General features: G+C 51.3%; 4 protein-coding genes across 4 annotated transcripts; 2 read left to right on the top strand and 2 right to left on the bottom strand.

The window, feature by feature from the left end:
- The first annotated feature begins 467 nt into the window (after window positions 1–467).
- LOC100902052 (ATP-dependent DNA helicase PIF1) lies at window positions 468–2,890 on the top strand. Its single transcript, XM_029110505.1, has 6 exons — window positions 468–659; window positions 737–894; window positions 1,005–1,239; window positions 1,354–1,594; window positions 1,688–2,060; window positions 2,170–2,890. Exons 1-6 carry the CDS (start codon window positions 519–521, stop codon window positions 2,888–2,890), a joined length of 1,869 nt encoding a protein of 622 aa, XP_028966338.1. The 5' UTR covers window positions 468–518.
- A 281-nt stretch (window positions 2,891–3,171) lies between these two features.
- On the bottom strand, window positions 3,172–4,254 carry LOC100909006 (selenoprotein S). Its single transcript, XM_003739870.2, has 2 exons — window positions 3,879–4,254; window positions 3,172–3,766 (listed from the first exon to the last, which is right to left on the bottom strand). The coding sequence occupies exons 1-2, from the start codon at window positions 4,134–4,136 to the stop codon at window positions 3,587–3,589; spliced, it is 438 nt and encodes a 145-aa protein (XP_003739918.1). The 5' UTR covers window positions 4,137–4,254; the 3' UTR covers window positions 3,172–3,586.
- Window positions 4,255–4,558: 304 nt separating this feature from the next.
- LOC100908865 (probable dimethyladenosine transferase) lies at window positions 4,559–5,980 on the top strand. Its single transcript, XM_003739869.2, has 3 exons — window positions 4,559–4,947; window positions 5,064–5,382; window positions 5,503–5,980. The coding sequence occupies exons 1-3, from the start codon at window positions 4,728–4,730 to the stop codon at window positions 5,921–5,923; spliced, it is 960 nt and encodes a 319-aa protein (XP_003739917.1). The 5' UTR covers window positions 4,559–4,727; the 3' UTR covers window positions 5,924–5,980.
- A 111-nt stretch (window positions 5,981–6,091) lies between these two features.
- On the bottom strand, window positions 6,092–8,199 carry LOC100908719 (uncharacterized). Its single transcript, XM_003739868.2, has 5 exons — window positions 8,013–8,199; window positions 7,778–7,915; window positions 7,319–7,453; window positions 7,035–7,165; window positions 6,092–6,885 (listed from the first exon to the last, which is right to left on the bottom strand). Exons 1-5 carry the CDS (start codon window positions 8,013–8,015, stop codon window positions 6,744–6,746), a joined length of 549 nt encoding a protein of 182 aa, XP_003739916.1. The 5' UTR covers window positions 8,016–8,199; the 3' UTR covers window positions 6,092–6,743.
- Between the last annotated feature and the right edge of the window lie 14,053 nt (window positions 8,200–22,252).

Genomic DNA, 22,252 nt, shown 5'->3' with positions numbered 1-22,252 from the left:
GGTACATAGATGATCATCGGCACCGTAGCGAGCTTCTGTTTCAGCTGACGACTCCATGCAACCATTCCGATATCCCGCAGTATTCTCAAGAGTCTCCTGTGTTCTGACTGATCGCGGATCAAGAACTGTGGCCTCTCTCCGAGCTCGCACCGCGGTCGGGTCGTACCGCCAAGGTCCGCCATCTTGCTGGAGCTGAGCCACCATCCACCATCCGCTGCGGATGTTTAAACTTTAAATGGCCGTTGGCGGGTTCGCTGACTCGGTGTTCGAAATCGTTTTCCGAGGGGTCCATGATTGTTCGCATGACCTTTCGATTAGGTCGAGAGTGCGTTTTTACATTTCGATGCCAATTGAGAGAGGAGTTCTGAAGTGCTTGTGTTTCGGAGTTCTCCTCAAGAGAAATCGAGTTGCTTGTTATTCTGACTGACAGATCCTTGTGCGCGTAGCTTACCGGTTCGGGGCAAATGAATGTCTGAGAGTAGATCGTGATTTTATGCTGACGTGAAGTCTTCGTCGCGATGACTCTGACCATCACGCCGTGTCCAATAAAGGGGACTTGCGTCCTGGAGCGCCTACTCGCGAATGGGTCGGTTGCCTCGCGTCAACCTCTCCCAGAGGCTACGGCTTCGATATGCAGGAATTCGCAGAGAGACATCATGGTGAGCCCCCTTATACGTTGCACCCTAATCCATGGTAGCTAGCTTAAATCCCATTCTCAAGCGGAGCCCATGCTTAGGTCCGAATCGAGGCCCAGAAGTTGCCGAAAGCCCTCGTTCTTTGTGGGACCAGTGATAATCTCACCGTTCATAAGAAGTTCGTCAGTGAAGGGAAGATGACTCTCTCTTTCAAACAAGAATCTCTGCGATTCCTGTTCGCGAACTGCTCGGCAGCAAGGTTGGTTTATTTGCAGAGCCGGCACAGCTATCGAATATTGTTTCAGTTCCCTCAGGGAGGTTGGGCTTGTGATCAACGATCTCTTAACTCTCTCGAACTTTCCTCAACAGTCTGACAACATTCGTCAAGATGTTGTCGATCAAGAGCTCGGTCGTAACCCCGGATCGACCGAAGGCATCGCTTCGGGAGAAACTTCTATCGAGGAAACAAGATCTGGAAGATATATCACCTCTGGTCGTTTCGAAAGACGGGGCCCTGATAAGAAAGGTGAAGAACTCGTCCGGCGTCACACCGAATTCGAAGCGGAGAAAAACCGTCTCGGCCGACGATAAAGAAAACATACCAGTGGTACGTTCGACTTGGGCCACGGAGCCCATTCCGTAATTAGGTAATTGTTCTGTGGTTCTGATGCTCTGTTACCATCGCTGTAGATCCTCTCAACAGTCATTTCTTGTTCAGGGAACTCCAATACGTCGCATGCTCGCAGCACAGACGGTAGTGCTATCCAAGGAACAACGTGAGGTCCTCGATCTGGTCAAAGCCGGTGGTTCTCTTTTCTTCACTGGATCTGCTGGAACGGGGAAAACTTTTCTCTTGAAGCGAATAATCAACATGTTGCCCCCAGACTCCACCTTCGTCACTGCTAGCACAGGAATTGCTGCGACGCACATCGGAGGATCGACGCTACATTCGTTCGCCGGTGAGCTGCTCGCAGATCGGACCGGATGGACGGCAGGCTTCAGCCCGAGTAGAGGAAACTCCCATGATGACTTACAATAATCTTCTCTTCCAGGAATCGGCGTCGGGGATTCGCCAGTCGGAACTCTAGTCGAAAAACTTCAGAAGCGTCCGGCTTTCTCGAATTGGAGAAAATGTAGGCATCTCATCATAGATGAGATTTCCTTGCTGGATGGCGACTACTTCGATAAACTGGAGGCGATCGCGCGCGCCGTGAAGAATAACGAGAAACCCTTCGGGGGGATACAATTGATCATCTCGGGAGATTTCTTGCAACTTCCCCCTGTTAATAAAACGGGGAAACGTAAATTCGTCTTCCAAGCCTCGTGTTGGGACGAGGTCATCAATAGAATCTACGAGCTCAAAGAAGTGCATCGGCAGAAAGACAAAGAATTTGTCTCGATTCTTCGGGAGATTCGGCTCGGAATGTGAGTCATCATGCACGTATCAAGGAAGGTCTCTATACAGGGAAACTTCCACGATCCCGTGGGAGCATCGAGAGCATGCTATTCTATTCTGTTTCATGCATTCCGGAAGGATCCGGATCGATGTCGGATGGTGTTTGCCAATAATCGTTTTCCCTCACAGATGCTCGGAGTATTGCGCGAAGGTTCTCTCGGATAGCGTCAAGAATCGTGTGGACGCAGATGGGATCTTGGCAACGAAGCTTTCGACGCACAACATAGATGTCGATGCTATAAACGAAGAATTCTTCCGTAGACTCCCCGGCGCCAGCAAAACCTACAGAGCAGTGGATTCGCCCGAGTCCATGAAGACTTTCCTAGATAGTTGTGTTCCCGTGAGCAGTTCCCTCAAACTCAAGGTCGGCACCCAAGTCATGCTTGTGAAAAACACCAAAGTCTCCGAAGGTTTAGCGAATGGTAGCCGAGGAGTCGTCGTAGGTTTCGATAGGAATCAATTGCCCTTGGTGAAGTTCAAGAAGGGCATAACCACATCGGTGGAGCCTGTCAAATGGATAGTCAAAGGTGGTGCTGGCTCGTCGATAACGAGAGAACAGATCCCCTTGAAGCTCGCCTGGGCGATAAGCATTCACAAGAGTCAAGGTCTCACTTTGGACGCTGTTGAAGTGAGTCTGGGCAAGGTTTTCGAATGCGGACAAGCATACGTCGCGCTCTCTCGCGCCTCGAGCCTTCAAGGACTCAGAGTACTCGACTTCAAGTCATCAACCGTGCGGGCAGACCCGCAGGTCTTGGAATTTTACAAAAGAATTCGCAGACAAGATTGTGGTTTCCTCTAGCATTCGAATGTACACAATAATCGACCGTGTGTTGTCCAGGGTAAAGACTTCAAATCATTTGATGGGATGATCCTCGAGGAAATGACGGATGGAAATCTCAAGTCATTTGCGAGATTTCTCGCTCCGGGCGAGCCGAATACACAAGAGAGTATAGAAGAGCTTGTTTATTGTAAATCACAGAGTCTTCGATAATCGTATGATCGTAATAAGTTCCACGATTCCGGCGATTTTGTGCATTAGAACAGTGTATTCCGCATGGAAAGGAGTTACCACCCTTCGTTAATATACAGCAAGGCTCATTCCAATGACGGGTAGCGATCAGTTTCTCTCGCGAGAAAACTGACGGAACGAAGCGACCCTTCAGATCCTTGGCGTTACGTGACCACAGAGAGATTTCGAAATTCAAGTTATATACAGATGTGCGGCGGAGAACCGTGAACCATCAATCATTGCCTGAACTTTACGCCTTTACGGCAATGACATCATAACATTCGCGGATATTCCACCCCGGAACGACCCACGGGTCGCATTGTTGGTGGGGGAATTTGCAGCTCGTTGGGTTCTCTCCATCGAAAATTCACACTTGGCAGAATACCGATGCTGCTTGCAGCAAGATCTGGTCGCAACAAAGGGTACACCTCATCTCTGCCCGAGTGAATCACCTACGGCTGCTCTTCCGACCACCCTCGGTTAACCTCATCCTCCCCTAGCGGAGCTCTTTTTCGCTGGTCGCCAAGAGCAGGACCCACCGTCCCCCATCAGGGGGTTGTATTCCCTTCTGAAGGATTTCGAGTCACCGGGCGGCTTCTTTTTCGTTACATCGAGAAGCTTCTCGTTGCGTTCGATCTGTTCACGGCGCTTCTGTTCTTCCTTCTCCTGTAAGCATAGACATAGAACCTTCGAGATTCGTCACCTTCCTCGGACTCCCTGTATATGGAACTTCGCGGACACTGCCGCTCAACGCTTGAGGGGAATCGGAAGAGCCTACCTTCAACTTTTCGCGGTTTTCTTCGATTTTCCTTTCGCTTTCCTCAATGAGTCTCCTCCGAGCTTCTTGCATATTCCTCCGCCGGATGTCATCGTCGGAAATTGCTTGAGCGGTAGCGGAATTGTTCCCGACACTCCCGGATGAAGGAGCCAGAGCATTTTGGAATTTCCGGTATATATACACTGCGATTGCGACCGCTAGAATCGCGAGCCACTCTTTCGGGCCGAGGAGACCCGTTTGTTCGAACTCTTCGGCCATCTGGCGAATATTCCTCACGGTGTTCCCATATCAGCGAGTGATACGAGCACTACAACTCATACGAGGAAACTCGTTCCAATGGAGCAGAATGGACCAGCTGACGATTCACGATGACGACGGATTTTTTTCAAGCGCTCCGGGGATGAGAATGTACACAAAATATTCCGCTAAATCGGCGGGGAGCCCTCGAGGGACTTCAGCCCCGTAATCATTCACGTTCCGATCCGCTCTCACAGTCGAACGTTACTCTCGCTGAAATCAGGCGGATCGATGGAGCATGAGGGACACCCCGGATGAGAGCTAGATTCGGGCCTGATTCCCGCATATAACAAACAGTTAAGTTTACTGCTCTCCGCCTGATGGGGAGGTCGCCGCCGCCATGTTTCGCATGCTTTATTTTGGTTTCTGAGCGGAGAGCGCCTCGCTGTTACGGCGCCACGATGGTCATGCGCTCGCTGTTAGTTGTGCTATTGAGAAAGGCTACGGATGCTCTGCCTGCATTATTGCTCGTCTTCGCCGTAGTTTCTTCTCTAGCTTCCACCACGTTCAGAGTGGAGATTGATTTCTAGCCGGACTAGAATCGTTGCGACGATGGGTCGTTTGAAAAGCAGTTCGAAAAATTCGGCCGGTGGGGGTGCTATGAAGAAGAGCACGACTGGCAGCGGCTCTACTGTCACCAACAGTCAGCAGTTGACATTCAATACCGGTCTGGGCCAGCATATATTGAAAAATCCTCTTGTCATTCAGTCAATGGTCGAGAAAGCAGCTGTGCGTAGTACGGACGTGGTTCTCGAAATCGGTCCAGGAACAGGTAAGGCTACGATAACGATGAGTCACTCGATTCACCCCCCGTATGATTACTGCTCGAAACTTGCATCATAGTTGTCTTGAATGGGTTCGAAAAGTTCAGTCTTGGAATTTTCACAGGAAACATGACCGTACGACTCCTGGAGAAAGCGAAGAAAGTGGTAGCTTTTGAAGTCGACCCCCGAATGGTCGCCGAACTACAGAAGCGTGTGCAATGCACACCATTGCAGCAGAAACTGCAGATTATCGTCGGGGATGTCATAAGGAATGATTTGCCCTTCTTCGATCTATGCGTGGCGAATATGCCTTACCAGATATCTTCACCCTTCGTTTTCAAGCTCCTTCTCCATCGACCCTTCTTCCGTTGTGCAATCTTGATGTTCCAGAAGGAATTCGCTCAGCGCCTTGTCGCGAAGCCCGGTGATAAATTCTACTCTAGGTGAGCTCCCGGTCAGGATTTATATGTTCGGCGGAGATCGCACGCAGAGCCTGCGAGAAAGCTCCGGGGTGCTGTTCTAAAGATTTTCGCTCAACCGTAACGTCGACTGTCATTCTCCAGACTATCCGTCAACACTCAGCTCCTGGCTCGAGTAGACATCATAATGAAGGTGGGCAAGAATAATTTCCGACCGCCGCCCAAAGTCGAATCAGCAGTGATCCGACTCGAGCCTAGGAATCCCCCTCCTAATATCGATTACACGTCTTGGGACGGCCTACTCCGGGTGTGTTTCGTTCGGAAGAACAAAACTTTGGCGGCAGAATTCACGCAGGGCTCAGTTCTGCAAATGCTCGAGAAAAACTACCGGAGTTTGGCCTCGGTGAAGAATCGCAGTCTCCCGGCAAGCTTTGACATGAAACAACTCGTCAAGGATTGTCTCGGAGAATACGCGGAAAAACGAGCTCGTCAGTTGGATGTCGATGATTTTCTACAGTTGCTCTTGAATTTCACCTCGAAGGGTGTCATGTTCAATGTTACTTAATTAATATGTTTTGTACATACGCAATGTTTGACGAATAAATCGACACGAGTTGGACGTGAGAAACGAACGCGAGCATTAATAATTTTTGAAGTCCATTGTATCTTTATTTTTGGAAAATACTCGAGGCGTCGTTTCATGTCGAACGATTACTTATTGAGCGCCTCACCCGTGATTCCATCGGATCATCATGATAACAGGAAGACTTTCTTCTTGAACAACGTTACCTCATATCCATACGGAGGGGAAGATGAAGGAATCCATGGCACCTCATTCTAGCTTCAGAGCAAGTCGTTGGAAAGTATACCGCGAAGAGCCGTTCCATGGGTTTGGAAAGAGCCCGTGCCTACTTGAACTTTTGTTCCTCCCACGACGCAGGATGCGTATCGCGGGGTTGGAAGTCACCCGGCGGTCCAGCTCCGGCTCCAATGACAAGAGCCGTCGATGATGATCGCTCAATGCCGGAATCGACGGGGATACAGTAGAACCTTGCTTGTGTCATTTCATTAATGCTTGAAGCTTCGTACAGAATTTTTCTTATCACGAAACAAGCTCGCTCATATCAACTTCGCAAAGATTCACCCCGACGATAGACATCCTAATTTTAAGAATCGTCAATAAAATCAACATTGAAACCACCGAGGATCCATGAAGAAGCATTAAAAGCTTGATCGATGACAGAGTTCTCCCTCGAAAAAATTGCCACAATGGAGCTGAATTTCTTAAGAGCTTGTACAACCGAGGCTCCACTGTGATCTTGGAAACTCCTCGGTTCACTTCGGATGAGTTTCCTTTTCATCAGAGCCGAATTCTCGGTCTCCGCTCAAGAAAATATGTTGTGTTTCGCCACGAAATCCATGAATGGCATATCAGCCGGACAAACGAGAAAATCACGATTGTGGTTTGCGATAACGCGTATCAGGAGATCTCTGTCCTCTTTTTGTTCGGCTGTGAGCCCCGAGGGACTGGAAGAGAAGAGATCATCAGAGCGAAGTTCTCATATTGCAGGCATCTGTGATATCATGCAAGAATAGTAGAAGGCGGTGTGTCTCCGCGGGAACCTCGGAACCGGCGATAGTGGCCGGAGGCATCCTCTGTCGATCTCTCTCCTTACCTTGCGTTTTGCGTGGCCTTCTGCACCGACCGGACTCGATGCTCGTTCGTGCCAAAATGCTGGTACAGATCGGCAGACTTCTCGAATGTGACATTACAGAGAGGGCAGCTCGACTCCGCAGTAGATTGGGTCTGTTGGAATTCGAATCGACTCAGCCCAAGGAAATTTCATCTCTCTTCATTCGCGCGTCCCGCAGCTTGGGCTGACCACCTTACTTATTACTTTATGACTAATAAGGAGTAGAAGGGGACAAGGGCTTGCGATATCCGAAGTGGAACACTCACCGAGATACTGCTCGACGGCACGGATACCGACTCTCTCATTTTCTTGAGATGTCTCTCCGATATTATGTGTTGATTGTACGGAACTTGTCCAGCGAACTTTTTCCCACAAGGTTCACAATGGAGAAAGTTCACATCCTTCGGAATCGAAATACTGGCATTAGGTTGGGGGGGTATTCAAAAGGAGAGGGGATAATAAGCTATGAATCGAAATTTCTCCCCTGACGTGTCGGAAGATTCAGGGGCATGCCATATCATCGTTCACTGAGACGAAAGACACATTTCACCAATGATCAACGGGTGATATCGGAGAACAAAAGCGGATACTAAAATCGGAGTCCCGACACAATAGCTATACTTCAATTTTTTTCCCTTGTCCTCCCTGTTGCAATTATCCACCTCACGGGATTTCCGAAAGGAAGCTTTGTTGAATTCTACAAGCTGAGGTAGAGGATGACTCACTTGTGCGCTTTGACTGACCAGGCTCGGAGACTCCAGAGCACGAAGTTTTTTCAAATGCTTCTCAGACGCGAGATGTTGTTGATAGGGTATGACGCCGTCGAACCTTTTGTCACAGGGCTCACATCTGAGTTGGGAATTCTGCGAGGGGAGCTAATGTTATCGATCGGGAGCGGAGAGATGCCGGGAAGTTCCAGAGACAGAGCCCCGTCGGGCCCCGAACGAAAAACGCACTCACCATTATTTCGAAATTTGCGCGGCGACGATGCCGTAGTGTCTACGATGGTGATGTTCACGCGGATCCCTGCCCACTTTCGGAGTCCTTACACCCGTGTGTCGGACCATCAGCTGTCTTCGTGCTGTCTACCGAGTCTATCTGTCGAGACCGGGACGGAGCGCTCTTCGTGATTTTGTTTCCCACAGGAGCGAATGCGTAGCAGACGAATGCGAGGCACCGAAGAGGAAGTTTTCGAGAGGAGGCAAGCATAGCGCGAACTGACTGAGACGAGCCGCCAACATTCGAAATTCCGACAACGGCAGCGACGGGTCAGACTGCGTCGCGAGTCGCGACGCTGCGACTTGAGGGTGAGCCCCTCCTGGGAACAGGGCATCTCGAGTGACGGGCGCTCACTGAGTGGCTCTCCACCGCTTTCTGCGTGGGGATTACGGAAGTAGACGACCCACTTACTGTCAGGCTCTCTAAAAGCGACAAGGAGCGCTCTGCAGCCTCAACTTTGAGTATGGCTCTCCGAAGTTGAGATCGTGAGATCATGTGATCCTTTCACATGACACGACTTGTAAGGCGAAGCTTCGGCGACGGATTGGCTCGTCCGTAGACTACATGCGAAATAAATATCAATTCTGTGGGTGAGGGTCGGCCCCCAGCTCGGAAGTCCGATCGTAGATGCAGGTGGAGCGTGAAAGCGCTTGGAGGGCGATAATCGAGGCATTATGCAACGTTCCCTCGATCTGCTCTTAAGAATAGCTCTCATCAAGCATGCTGTGTCGCTCGTTCTGCAGACCACAGGGTTGGCAAAGCCCTCGCCGAGAAACGTATGATCAGACAAGCCAAGGCCTCGGAAAGATCGAAGCAGCCGACCAAAGCTCCTCATCGTCGGGTATTCCGAGGGTATGGCTCAATGCTGAGGTCTGCTTGGACATATCCCACGGAGAGTCTTAGATTCGGAGCGTGAACGAGGCGCACATATGTGTGCCTCCATAGATTTCGCGCCGGCAGAACTCTGTCGTTACCCCGACGACGGTGAATAACAAAAGTCAGGAAATCGGCTGGTGATCATCAACCGAATGTCCCCTCCAATCCGGCATGGATCACATACCGGATCTCAGTGAAATCGAGAACGAGTCGCTCGCCCATCAAGTCGCAGATGCCCCACTTGTGCCTGTTTCGCGAATAATGAAACAGAGCCTCGACTCGAACGGAGGTCTCGAGAAGAAAATAAGTGCCGCCGTCGGCTCTCACATCGACACGAACTTGTTGACACGAATCCTGGAAACAGTTTCGGATCTCAACGAAGTCGACAGACCGTGGAACTATCAAAGCTTGCATCAGTTCATCAAGACCGGCCTGAAAGCGGACTGAGGTTGTCCGAGTGTGCGGCGTCTCTCGTGTTCAGGGAGAGAATCTGAACGACGATTCGAAATCTTGAAGGCTGTGTATGGATTGTCGATCACTGGCGATAGTCGTCACCACGAATCATCCAATTCTTCAGCGTCTCCGAGGGTTCTGGCGGGATTTCCCGTCTTCTATTGGTAGAGTATGGCAGGGAATCGACGGCTCTGCAACATTGGCCGCCGTAGACCAGAGGTCCTCGACCGGTTGCAAGTGAGGGGACTTCCAGGTGTGCCCGGGAAGTTTTTGGAGTGTACGTCCATAGCTATCCGAGCTTGCGAGGATAATCTCAGCCACGGGAGAGAGCTGATAGGATGCTGGGAATCGAAACCAACGTCGGCGTCGTAGTGTAGGGAAACGAGTCTAATCCGAGTTCAGTAATCTCCTCGAGCTCGAGGCTCTGACATGCGCCATGCCGAACTGCACCTATCAGAGTACTCTGTGTGAGGTTTCACTTAATAAAGTACAATTTTTCGCCGGTGAATAGTACCTATTGCATGTCTCGCTTTGCCGGCTGTCGGTTTCTGGAGTGCACGGATTTTTTCGACAGCTCTAAGGCTTGCACGGGCAGGGAAAAGTTGAGAATCACGACCGTAAACCGTGAGAGGATGATCTGGCTGGGATGGTCGAACCAGGAATATCTGAGCGGGAACCGAGCCGCAATTCCTGGAATAATGCCGTACTCTCGATATTATTCGGGTGAGACCATTTCCCGCCGATTCCTGTCTTGCATCGATGGTCTCCCGGCGAGTTTCTGAATTCCCCGGATCGCTGCCGGGGAGGATCGATCCTCCTCGGAGCTTCACTCCGCCGCCCATTCCCTCTCGAAAAAACTCACTCTCGAGAATCGTTCGGCTTCGAACGCTGGAGTCCAGGGAGACTCCTTTCACTCTTCCAGCTGCGGAGAAAGGGTCTCCAAGTTTCCAATGCCTGACTTGATTCTAGGTCAATTGATCTATTGATTCGTGATTATTGTTTATCATCATGAATCACTCGGAGAATTCGAGTCAATCGGACCCTCGTCTCTGGAGCTCGGAAATCGGCGATATTCTCTTCTCGAATGGGGCTTTCGTTGGTGAACCTCGTGATCGATCTCGGCGAGGCGTAGCGACGCAGGCTCAATCATTTATGGCAGTCCCTTTCAACTCCCTGGCAGCGATAGGCTCGTATATCCGGACTGCCGAATATTCGCCGTCATGGCAATGGTTCGGCAGAGCCACTCTACGGGCGAAGCATATAATTTTTGTCTGATGTGATCTGTCTGATCCGCTCTTGCGCGGTCTTCCATAGAGAGAGTCCGCTGGCGGGAGCAAAAATCCTCTCGCTTGGCTCGGTTCTAGAAGAGTACTCGAATTCCAGTATCCAATTCCTTCGGACGATGGTCAACAGATTCAGGTATAATCAGAGTTGCGATATGAAAGGACATGTTTTCCCCGAAAAAAAGACAATGTCCGCGTGGGAATCGGGTCGACGGCGAGCGGACATCGAAAGCGGACTTCTTCTAGGAAACATCAGAGGAGCGGACAAAGAAGGACGTGTTCTCTCACATCGCAACTCGTATGATCCTGCGAAAGGCCTCATCAGCGGCTCGAGCCCCTTTAGCCCATCCCCGAACTACCCAGCCAAGCTCCACTGATGGGACACAGTATTTTCTCATCTTCCTTTTCGTCTTACGCGACGACTGACTTCTCATGTGCCGTTGGTCTTCGGCTGGAATCACGTATCTCCTTGAACTCGACTCGTAGACTGCCTGAAGAGTATGAGACAGAATACGGAGTCGAGGCTATTCCTTTCACATGATTGTCAACTCATGACTCCAGCACCAAAAGGAATGAAAGTCTGCCATTGTGTGCCGGAACCCGTTCATGCCGACGCCTCTAAATCGATTCGTCGGACCATTCATTCCTCTGTGATCGTTGATCAAAATGCATAGGGATCGAAGTCACTGCAGCGACTCTCGGTAAGAGTGAGAACTTCGACTGTGCGATCTTCTGTCGTGATGGCAGGCGTCGTAGCTGAGCCTCGTCGGTCCAGTGCTCAGATATCTCCGCCGGCCTTCGACCACCGACTGTCCTTGCCTGCTCCAGTGGGTGAGAAAGATGCCAGAAGTCGAGTCTTTGGACATCAGCCCAATCACACTCAGTAAGCCTCAAACTGTCTTGAGCTTCGAGTTTCGAGCGACCGCTCAAAGTTCTTCTCGGCATGCTGAAAGTGTTTCGTTTGACAGTTGTCCTCTTCGCGAGCCTGCTACACGTGACGGCCTCTGACGGCGACTTCGACCGGGCCTTACAGAGATTGGTGGTCGACATTTTTTCAGAATTCTCGAGCACTGGGGCCCCACTCCTGTTCGATTTGAATTGCGTCTTGGAACCGGAATTCATCCGCTCTCTAATCGCTTCACTGGTCTCTCTGGGTCTTGAGGAACCCAAGGAGTTAGGTGCGTCGCAAGGTCTTTTCCCTGATGATTACGTGGACGGAATGGCTTCCTACGCGAAAGCATTCCTATCCAGATCTGATGAGGACCGTTTCCACCTTGGCCTCTGCTGCAACGCGAAACCGGCGCTCAATGAGCGGGTCCGGGCATTATTCACGAATAAATTGATACCCAGCCACAGCTTCGCGTTCGTTTGGATCGGTCTCAAAGAGAGTTTCCTGTCGTTTCTGAGAACATTCCAGCGGATGCCCGCGTCGTTTACGCAGATCTACGCTCAATGGAATAGACGGAGCCTAGAGCTCGAACTCTACACTAGCGATCACGGCATCGAGAAACGGTACAACCATTTTCTAAACTTTTTCGTGGATGGATTCGGATATCCCACCCGTGTCAAGCTCGGACGCCTAAAGTTCGGGCGGAGATCCATGCGAGAGCTCCGTATTGAGAGTTTCGACGTATACGATGTTGCCACGTCTAGTTCTCAACAATGGATGACATCTATTAGACTTTGTGATCCACAGAATTCAAATTATTCCGCTGATCTCATATTTTGGCATTCGAATCCTAGAGTGGCCTCTTCAATCGCGAACAAGATCCGATTCTCATCGTCCTATAACTACGAAGCTTGGGCACGAATACCATCGCTCAGCAAAAATAGACAGGTGGCTCTCTCAATTTTCCAACCTGATATCTGGCTCCCCATGATCTCGATTGCTCTGATAGCAGCGATAACCTTGCGATTCGCGAAAGAAGATCCTGGGATCATGTTCTTCCGCCTGTTGCTCGCGGCACTCAACCCAGTGAGTTTTCCCACCCGAACAAAGACCAAACAGTTCTTCCTAGTCGTAGGAGTTTGGATCCTCTTGCTTCAAGTCATCAAGTCTGCCTTCCAAGGGAATTTTTTGGCATCAATGCGAGCCCTGCCAGAGGGCATCCCGAGATCGATACGAAGATGCGCGATAGGGAACATCGAGGCTACGTCGAATGAGACGGTGGGTTACACGGTCTCTGACGATATGAGAACATCTCTTACCGAAAATCTCGGTATCATTCTGCGCGGCGATATCTTCTGTAAAAATGTGAATGGCTTCGGACCGCTCCAAGAATTCCTTTTGAGAGATATCCGGATGTATTCCCTGGAATCGGCCTATGAGACAGTTCCCGCCACGATCCTACAGCTGATCGGGACGGTTATTGACGATCAGAAAATGATACCGTGCTCTCTCCTGGATCCACAGGGACTGTCGTTTTTCCGGCTCGCTCAGCTGTTCCTGTCGCGTTACCTGCTGCATCGGAGGTATCTGATTCAGCGGTGGAGCGTCAAATCGAACGAGTTCTTCAAGATGCTGAATAAGACATTGAGCCTCGAGCTATCGCCCTCGTATAACGGCCAGAATTGCGAGAACGTCGATTACTCCACAGAGCCTGCCACCTACTACAAGTGTTTCACGCTCGAAGATCTCCAACCCGGGAAAGAGCTCGCCATGCCCTTCGAGGACATCGTACCCTCCCTTTTGATCTGCGCAACTCTATCGGTGGCGAGTTTGGTGTGCGTCGCATGTGAGTCCCTGCTCGGGATGACGGGTCGAGTCAGGCAGATACACGATCCCTCGACGTCAATGCGGCGCCGCGTCGGAGTCGCTGACCGACTCCGACGATTTCTGCGAGACTCGAGAGTCCCGGGGCGGAGACGAGAGGGACCTCGCGAAGATCCTCAACGTCAGCCCTCGTTGCAGCTGAGCTGAAATTCGCACCTCGCATGAAGTTCAGGCTGATGAGAGATTCTCGCTGAATCTGGACCCCATCGCAAGCGGTCCGAAGCGCGGACTCGACTCATGTAGGCGATGTGGTCCTTCCACAATGTCTCGGATGGGGGCTGATATTTTTATTCAGCCCCTGATTTTATCCTTTGGTGTCACTCCCTTACCATTACAGATGCTTAGCGCGTCGACCGGAGATTCATGCGTATCTGTGTGCAGTAGCCTTCCGCAACCCTATAATGCCTCGATCTACCTATTACTCCCATGTGGAACGAGCAGACGGCGTCCGAATCGCCCATGATCCGATTCCAACCTGCACCATGGGGGCATTTCACCTCGGAGCGATGATCCCCAACGCAAGTTTTAGACGAAGATCCTCCAGGATCCTGAGGATATCTCGGAGGCTGAAAACCCAGTCTCAATCTGTGACCTTCCGATTCCTCCTGAGCTCCGCCTTCGATGCGCAATGTAATTGAGTCTCCAGGCCGTGTTCGGAATTCGAATCTTCAGGATTAGTCCGAGTCCGTCATGATTCCTAATCGATGAGCTTGTGAATCCATCATATTAGACTACCGTTTCCAGTGATTCTAGCTTTCCATCACGCAGGGGCTTGTCATCTGATTCTCCTAGCGTAGGCGACTTGCGTGTCCGGGAACGTCGTGCACATAATATCAGCTCCAGACTCCTTCCGGATCTCCCCTCAGAGTGAAGACCTTGCTGAAAAGGGGCTTTGATCCTCATTCCCATCTGCAAATAATTCCTTCTAGTCCAGGTACCTGAGCCGACGTGCGGGGAAGGGGGAATGAGCGTTCCGGCCGTGCTTTGTCGAGTTCAGCGCGCGGTGCCATAGTGAGACACGGCAGGAGCTGTTCAAGGTGGCATGTAAGGGGACCTGAGTCGGCCGGAGATTGGATTTTCTTTGAGACTCTTCGCAATGAGACGCATCTGAAGCGATGATAGTGGCTGAGAACGGGATGCCTCCGGATGGCGATATCCATGACCGGACCATAAGTCTGAACATGCTCCTTCGCCTGTAAGAGAATTCCTCGGTGGCAGAGCCTCGGAGGATTAGAGATACTGCGCCGCGCAGGTCCAGAGGAGGACTCATTTTAGAAGCCGAGAATTGAATGTACGTAGCGTCTTCAACGGACTCACCCAGTGGGATGAATTCTCGAGAAAAACCCCCTCCTCCCTCTCAAGGAATGACACAGCCCAAGAACAGAGCAGTATCATGGAACCCTCAGTGCTCGTCAGTGAATACCTACTAATATTGAAGCGTTTTTTAGCAGAGCACACGAAGATCCCGATCCCTCATGTTTCAACTCGGACTTGATTTCGATTGCCAGCGACGAAATTCGTGTCCCACAACGACAGCCAAAAATGAGCAACCGTTGAGCGAAAGACATCTTCGATCGTCGCCGATCGTCGGTGAGGATCGCACGTGCGCTGCTTCTGCCGTGTTCGTACGTCAAATGGGGTGGATTTCCTGTCGTTTTCTTGAGGTGAACCTGTCTCGTCCCGATTCAGACTTGTTCCCCGAGAAGCGGGGGAGGCCCCAACTGCCCGTCGGAATAGAATTACCGAACCGACGTTCTTTATGAGAGCACAAAATTCAAGCGCCGCTCCGCTAGCAGCAGCAGAGACGAGCGCAGAAGAAGCAGCAGTAGTTTTTGAACATAGGAAACAACTTTGAAAAGGCGCACTGGACTGAAAACTTGACTCGAGAAGCTCGATGGTCTAGCCCGTTAGGCATCGTTCATTCGGATAAACGGCTTTTGAGTTGGAAGAATCACGGCAAACATCGAGTCTCTTTTGTTGTCTGACCGCTTTGGAACAGAATCCTAGCCAACTCTTCACCTAGATCTTCTCAAAAGTATTTTCCGATTCAAGTCATCGCCGATTCCGGTTCGAATCGTTCCAGAAAAGCGAACCGGCTCTTCAACGGACGCGTCTCTCTGGAAGCCATTCAGTCTCGATCACTGGCGGACTTTCACCGTTCATGGAATTTCCAGGGGGCTCGTAGAGCATCCTCGAGAATATGAGGAACGTGAGGAGACGCACCGCACAGAGGACACGGGGAGCTCAAGATCGGCGCTTCCATGATCATAGCAAGAGAATATGAGGTCCGGGCTCGACTGGGGCTCCATTGATCAACTCGATGTAGACTTGAGCACCTCGGATATTCCTCGAGCATTTCATCTTATCGCATTCGTTTCTAATAGATTGGGGTGCCTGGCTCCCGCAGGCTCGTATGCCGCATTTCGTGCAGAGAACCTGCTGAAAGGTAGCTGCAGCTTCGCCCTTCGTTCAGACAGAGCGAACGCAGGGAAGGATCGAGTCTCCAGTGGGGGTCCATCCAGGCAGAGAGATTCGAGAGCAGGAATGAACGGTGATTCGGAGGGCCCGAGTCGGGACTACAATCAGACATCGTACTGATTGAGAAACTCTGGCATAGACTGAAGTGGGACGGAGGGGGAAAATTGAGCCTTCCTAGACCATGGAGAGGAACTGGGAGGAGAGCCGATTAATTTTTTGAAGTGACGGAACCGACAAGGAGTGTTTGATGAATGGGCGAAAGTCACTGAGCTTCCTCGTGGCTTTACCGACCCTCCACCAAACTCTCACCTGGTACAGCGCTTCGCCTAGTTGTGATTTCCGCGGAAGCGTGTCGGTCTTCGGCTGCTCCACACTTGGTTCCCGGATGCGACATAGAGCACGTACAGCACCCGCTCACGAGCCGGACTCAGCAACGTGATACGAGAGGAATGTGATGAAGGATACTTGGGCTCTGCAAATGTGTTATCTAATGCATTACCGGAAGCGGGGACGATCAGGACCTCCGTCACATCGACATGATTTTCGACGAGCTCTCTCTCTTCTCGGGCGCGGCTTCAACCTTAGCCCGACAGAGTTTTCCCACGTTTTCTTCAGTCTCGGTTCGGGTTCCTTCCGAGAAATTGAAGTGAATTTAAGCATGATGAAATTAGAGCCAGTTGAATGAGTTGTTCGGAAGACAGATGGTGGACACATTTTGTGTGTAGGTGAATGGAGGGACAATGCTTATTTCGTAGGCGAGTGCCTTGCCCCAGGCTCGACACGTATGGCTGACTGCCTCGCGTAGCTGTTGGTGGTACGTGTAGCTGTGACGGCGGGGGCTACGGTGATACTTCTCAATGGCCGAGTGCACAGTGCGATCCGCTGCTCCTCGTGGGAAAATTTCCCACGACAAGCGAAAACTGAGCGTCATCCACCTCAACTAATCCTCGCCGTTTCCTTTGAGCAGCGACTCGGTGAGCGGAGGGACAGAGTGAATGAGTGGATGAGTGACTGACGGATGGAAGGACGGACAGTCAGATTGACTGGCTGCGTAGGCGTCCGTTTGTTGGATTTTCTTCAATTTTTATGATTCGACGTTGCCTGCGCCGTAGTCGTCGTCGTTGTTGTTGTTTTGTGTTGTCGTTATTATTCGAGCAGTAAGAGCGCGCGGCGACGTCCGCGGCGGTGGCGACCGCCATTGTTGCTTCGGCGACACACGAACCGCACGCGAGACCAGCGGCGAAAGAAGCCCTACCCGGTAATCAACACAAAAACGTTTGCCCTTTTCGGAGACGAAGCTATTGCTCGTTGCCAGAATCTCAGACTGCGAAGAAGGCAACCCTAGCTTCATGAGTCGGAGTGAAGAATGATGTCGATTGAGTGGTTCCACATTTTCCTCCGCTCAACTGTCTATCTCCAGCATTTTCGGGAACGCTCACTCTGACCGTCGATCGTTAAAAGCGAAGGCGAAGATCGATGCTGGACGGAGTCCCTCCGTGTGACGCGGTACAACGTTCGTTGAGGTTATGAGCGAGAACATAGCGCACAATTTGAGCCTCTCGAAAGCTCCGTCCTGATAACGCTTGTTGGTGTAAGTCACGGCTCCTGAAAGTCCAAATACCTTCCGACACATTCCATGAATGATAATCGATTAACATCAAGCGATTACCGGCCTCGAGCATCCGGAAGGAGGATCATCGTGCCGTGAATCTTGTCGGGACACAATGAACGACCCCTAGAGGAACGCTCTGGATTCCGGAATGAGTATCTATGAGGCAGGGATTCCAGACGGCTTCACGCATCGATGCCCGAAACAGAAAGGAATGACCACTCATTCGATAGCGGGGTGCTCATGTGTGTAGTTCTCTGAACGCGAGTTCACTGCGGTCACTGTCGATGGTGGCACGCGACCACTTTCCGAAGTTCCTCCGGAGCGTTCGAACTTCGTCTTCGGCTTCGTTCTTCTTGTTTTCTCTCGAGGAGTCACTGGATGAATCTGCGGCACGATCGGGATCCGATGTGTTCAGCCGGGCGTGCCTCAACGCCAACGACAGCGTCGTCGGCTGCGTTGACGTTTGCCGTCGACCGACTGGCTGGCCGGCCAGCCAGCCAGCCAACCGACAGCGGTGCCGGTAGTAGTAGTCCATGCGTTTTCCACAATGAGGCCTCGATTGACTTATGGCTTCTGTCAAGCAATTCAGCTATTTCTCCCTCTGTCGACGATAAAATCCGACTTCCGACTTGTTCCGGCGTAGCCCAACCTAACCTAGACACCGCTTAAGCTCTCAAGTGTTGCTAATTATTTGGCCAACGGAGTTATCGCCACGATTCGTTTTCTTAATCGGAACTCGCGTGCCGTTCCGCACGAGCGTTCCACAATCACTGTCTTGAGGCATTTCTGAAAACTCGTGCCACTGCTCGTTTGTACTCAGCGACGGTCGCCGCCAAGGCATTCGAGTTGAGCACGAAAACTCAGAAAAAGTCTCAGAAAAAGAGGAAAATATTAAATTCGATCCTCTCGGATCAACCGGAGCACGTATCGATGGGAGCAGAGCTTCTAGGACGTGACAGAGAGGCAGAAGTTTTCCTCTCTCGACGGAGAGAAGATAAAATTGAGTTGAGATGGTCACAAATCTCATCTCAAGGAATCCTGAAGCGGTACTGCCGAGTCGTGATGGGGTAGCGATGGTCTTCCCCACCGTCTTCTGCGGCGAAACCTCCGAAGACTAGCTCCGGGTTCGGACGCGCTGGGAGGAGCGAGTAGACCGGGCTGCTGGCCACTTCTCTTTTTGCTGCTGCTGCGCGTGTTTATTCGCGGCGTGTGAACTTGTGTGTGTGCGCGGTAGAGAGTAAGTGCGAGTTCGGCTGTTGGCCATTTCCTCCATTCCGGTCGTCGCTGGTCTTCTTTGAAACATAATTCCGCGTGACGGGGCCGGCGTCGTTGTCGAAACGCTCTGAATGCGACGGAAGCATTGTCATGACTGCTGCCGCAGCGGCGTCCGCTAGTGATGCCGATGCTAAGTGCCAAAATCGTCGCGCTACCTTCTCAAATGAGCGGAGGCTGCAATGAAAAGAGAGGAAGTTGCACCGGTGACAAACTTGTTCCACTTCATGTTACGGCTTGCAGCAGCACCTAGCCCAACGTCTAAGCGAAACCAGAGTGAAGCGTCTCGAACCCCCCCGTAATGATGGGGAAGAAATTTTCGCAACTTCAAGGCATCTTCCACGACGGGTCCCGTTTGCCGTGACAAGCGGGATATTAGAGGAACCGGAAATACCGATCCATAGGGAGGAGAAGCGCGAGTCGACTTGCGAGACTCCGTTTCTAGGAGCTCTCCCCGAGCGAGCGATCGAGTACGGCCGCTTGCTCCACTCGAAAGGTCGGCAGATTGCGACACTGCTGCGGCGGTAATGCCGGGATCAGATCCTAGATGCGAAATCAACGATGTGTCGGAGTCATTCGTGCCGGTTTCTGCCATCGATCCACAAGTTGTAGAGGACGTTCATCTTGTAAAATCAGGCGGACTTTCAGTCACAGCACTGGCTTTCCGTCCTGGGGGAACGAGGATACCCTTGAAATCGCGCCGCCATTCGCGCGAGCCAGTCGATGCTCTTTCATCCAGTCCCAAGCGCGCATCCTCACCGAAATAAGCTCGTTGGACTAGCGCTGAATTTCAGAGTTTGGTACTCTCTCGGGACTCTTCTTCTCGGCACTACTCCGACTGACCGTGACTAGGGTGAAGGCGTATCCGGGCTGCCTCCTTCCTGACAGAAACTTCGACGGGAAGGCGACCGGATACCTCGGCGCTCGAAATTCAGCTCCGGAGGCATACCTTAGATATAGATGCTCGGCGGCCCAGATACTCAGCCTCGTGAGCGGACGATTCCTCCCAGGGGAACTCCAGGCGAGAGAGATACGCTTGACTAACACCAATTTATTCGATTAAAATCTCAACATAGATGTTCCTTTGTGTGAACGAGCGTTTTCGATCAGGATGAATGCGTGAATTCTGAAATTATAGTTACAGAATCTGAGGATACCCACCACCGACAGGCGGGCCTGATACACGGGGCATCCCCCGCCAAACTTTCGCGCGCTGTTTTCGTGGCCTAAGTGATGTTCATGAATGCAGTTCGAAGCGAGTGAGACCCTTGAACTACGTCAACACGAAGGAGCTGTCAGTTTCAGACTTCTCAACCGACTGACTGACCGATCGTCGCGGCAACCGACAGCCGAGCAGAAAACCGCGGTCGTCTGTTGAAAAAGGACTGGTCATAAAGACGGACGACGTTATTCTCCGGCTAACATGCTGGGAAAGCGATCGGTTAGTCGGCGGTTTTTCTTTTTCTCCTCTCGTTCCTCTCTCCGCCAGCTTTCAATTCTCGATTGAACAGAGGAGTGATTTTCTTCTTTTCGACGACGAACTCAGCGCCATAAAGCTTGTAGATGTGAGTAACGTTAACAGCTAAGATTTACACAAGCAGCAGCATCGACGGCGGCGGCGACGGCAACCAGTCACTAGTTCACAGTGACTCCTAAGTGTGGGGAGTTCTCGGAACCGCACAGGGACGTCTACGCTAAACGACCTCGCATCTGAAGAACTCCCTGCAATGCCGGCGGTGAAAGTGACTCTTGTAGGACTCGTACAAGAGTCATGTCGTAAATTAGTAGCGCGGTCGTAGAATTGCGTGCCGGTGATGACAATGTTTCAAAGATGGAACTCCAGCACTGCTGTCGGAACAGTTTGGATCCGAGTATAGCTACGAAAAATGGGCAGCTCGAGAGAATGTGGTACATCTCGCTCGCGCGTGGAGTCCCGATGAGCCGATCACAGCTTACTATTCGTAGAAAGCATTCATTCCGAACTCGACTTACAGCAGTTTGTCGAGCGCACAGTCAATCGACTATGCATCAACTCATCCGACCCATGGCTGTTCCTCGCGCAGTTCTACAGCAATTGACTCCATTCATAGGTTTGAGCTGCTGTAGGAACATGACGCCTCCATCAAGCAGAGTGGGACCTGCCTCGGTACAGTCGTTAACGCATCAGATGGAATTCCTTGCTAGCTGAGTTTCTCCGCCGATCGACTCTCCTATTCTCTCTTCAATTGAGAAAACTCAGCTTTGCATTAAAGCTATTAGACTGACTCGAACTAGCTGGCTGGCTGGCTGAGAGAGCAGCGGCCGTCAGGCAGCGGCAACAATATGGAGCGTCCGAGACGAGTCTGTCGCTGTCATGACATCCCACCTGTGAACTGAGCTCATGGCACGCGCCGACTCGCTCAAGTGAATTCGGAGAACTGATGACGGGAGGGAAGCCGTCTGTCTGCGAACACAACTGGGAGTCGAGAGCTTCGCTTATGAGGAAAAAAAATTAATATATCGAAATTGAAAGGATCCAGACCGGTTACAGACTCAAAAAGCTAGCTTCGGATGTATACCTATGATTTTTTTATGGGTTTGTCGGGACCCCCTTCTGGTGAATCTGACTACCGCGGGTGCCCCATACGACTATGCCGGGCGAAGTCGCGCACTCAGAAACCCGAATATCGAGATGGAGTCCGCGCGCAGATCTCCGAGGGATCTCCAAGATTCGACTCTGCTGGGGCTGCGTCTATTGTCGATTGTGCTGCTCAGAATGATCGGAATGAGAGTCATGATGGAAAGTATCATGACTATCATAATGATGGCAGGAACGAAGAACGAATGCTCCAGCGTTTTTATCGGAGGCTGTGTCGGCGCTATCGAGGCTAATAGAATAAGAGGTGAGCTCTGCCGGTGGATCGTGATGAGTTGAGCCCGGCTATCCTGAGCTGCCCGACTGCCTCCTCTCTATCCAGCCAGCCAGGGATCCTAAACCAGCTGCTCCGAAGGCAAGGAGTCGGCGTCGTTCTTCTCTCTACTTCTCGTGTACCCTGGACGGATCACGGCTTACACACGTGAAGATGATCATGATTATTGGGATATACAACAAAACAAACGAAATCGCTTCGAGCGAGCACGGAACATTGGACCGCTGATCTGCCGATGCAGCCGCGCCTGGAGAATTATCTATGCGTGAACCAGAATTGGGAAAAAACTGAAAAAGACCACGGAACGTCTTGGTAGAATTATTCCTCCATTCGGAGAACTCAGTCGAGTTCACAACTGCGGTGTACGGATTACAGCAATAACCTCGCTCGGCACATTCGCTCCCTGTCTCTCCCCCATCCAGTGGTCTCTATGGTTGATTCTGTGGTATTGTGAGAGCGATGCAGCTGGTCGTATAACGTCACCCTGAGCAGCTCATCACTTTCGGTGTCTGCTCACTTCCATCCAGATGAAGTCGGCTTACCGG

This window comes from Galendromus occidentalis, unplaced genomic scaffold, assembly GCF_000255335.2.
Source record: "Galendromus occidentalis unplaced genomic scaffold, Mocc_1.1 scf7180000076600, whole genome shotgun sequence".
Classification (NCBI taxonomy): Eukaryota; Metazoa; Arthropoda; class Arachnida; order Mesostigmata; family Phytoseiidae; genus Galendromus; species Galendromus occidentalis.
This window is presented reverse-complemented; position numbering and strand designations above follow the sequence as displayed.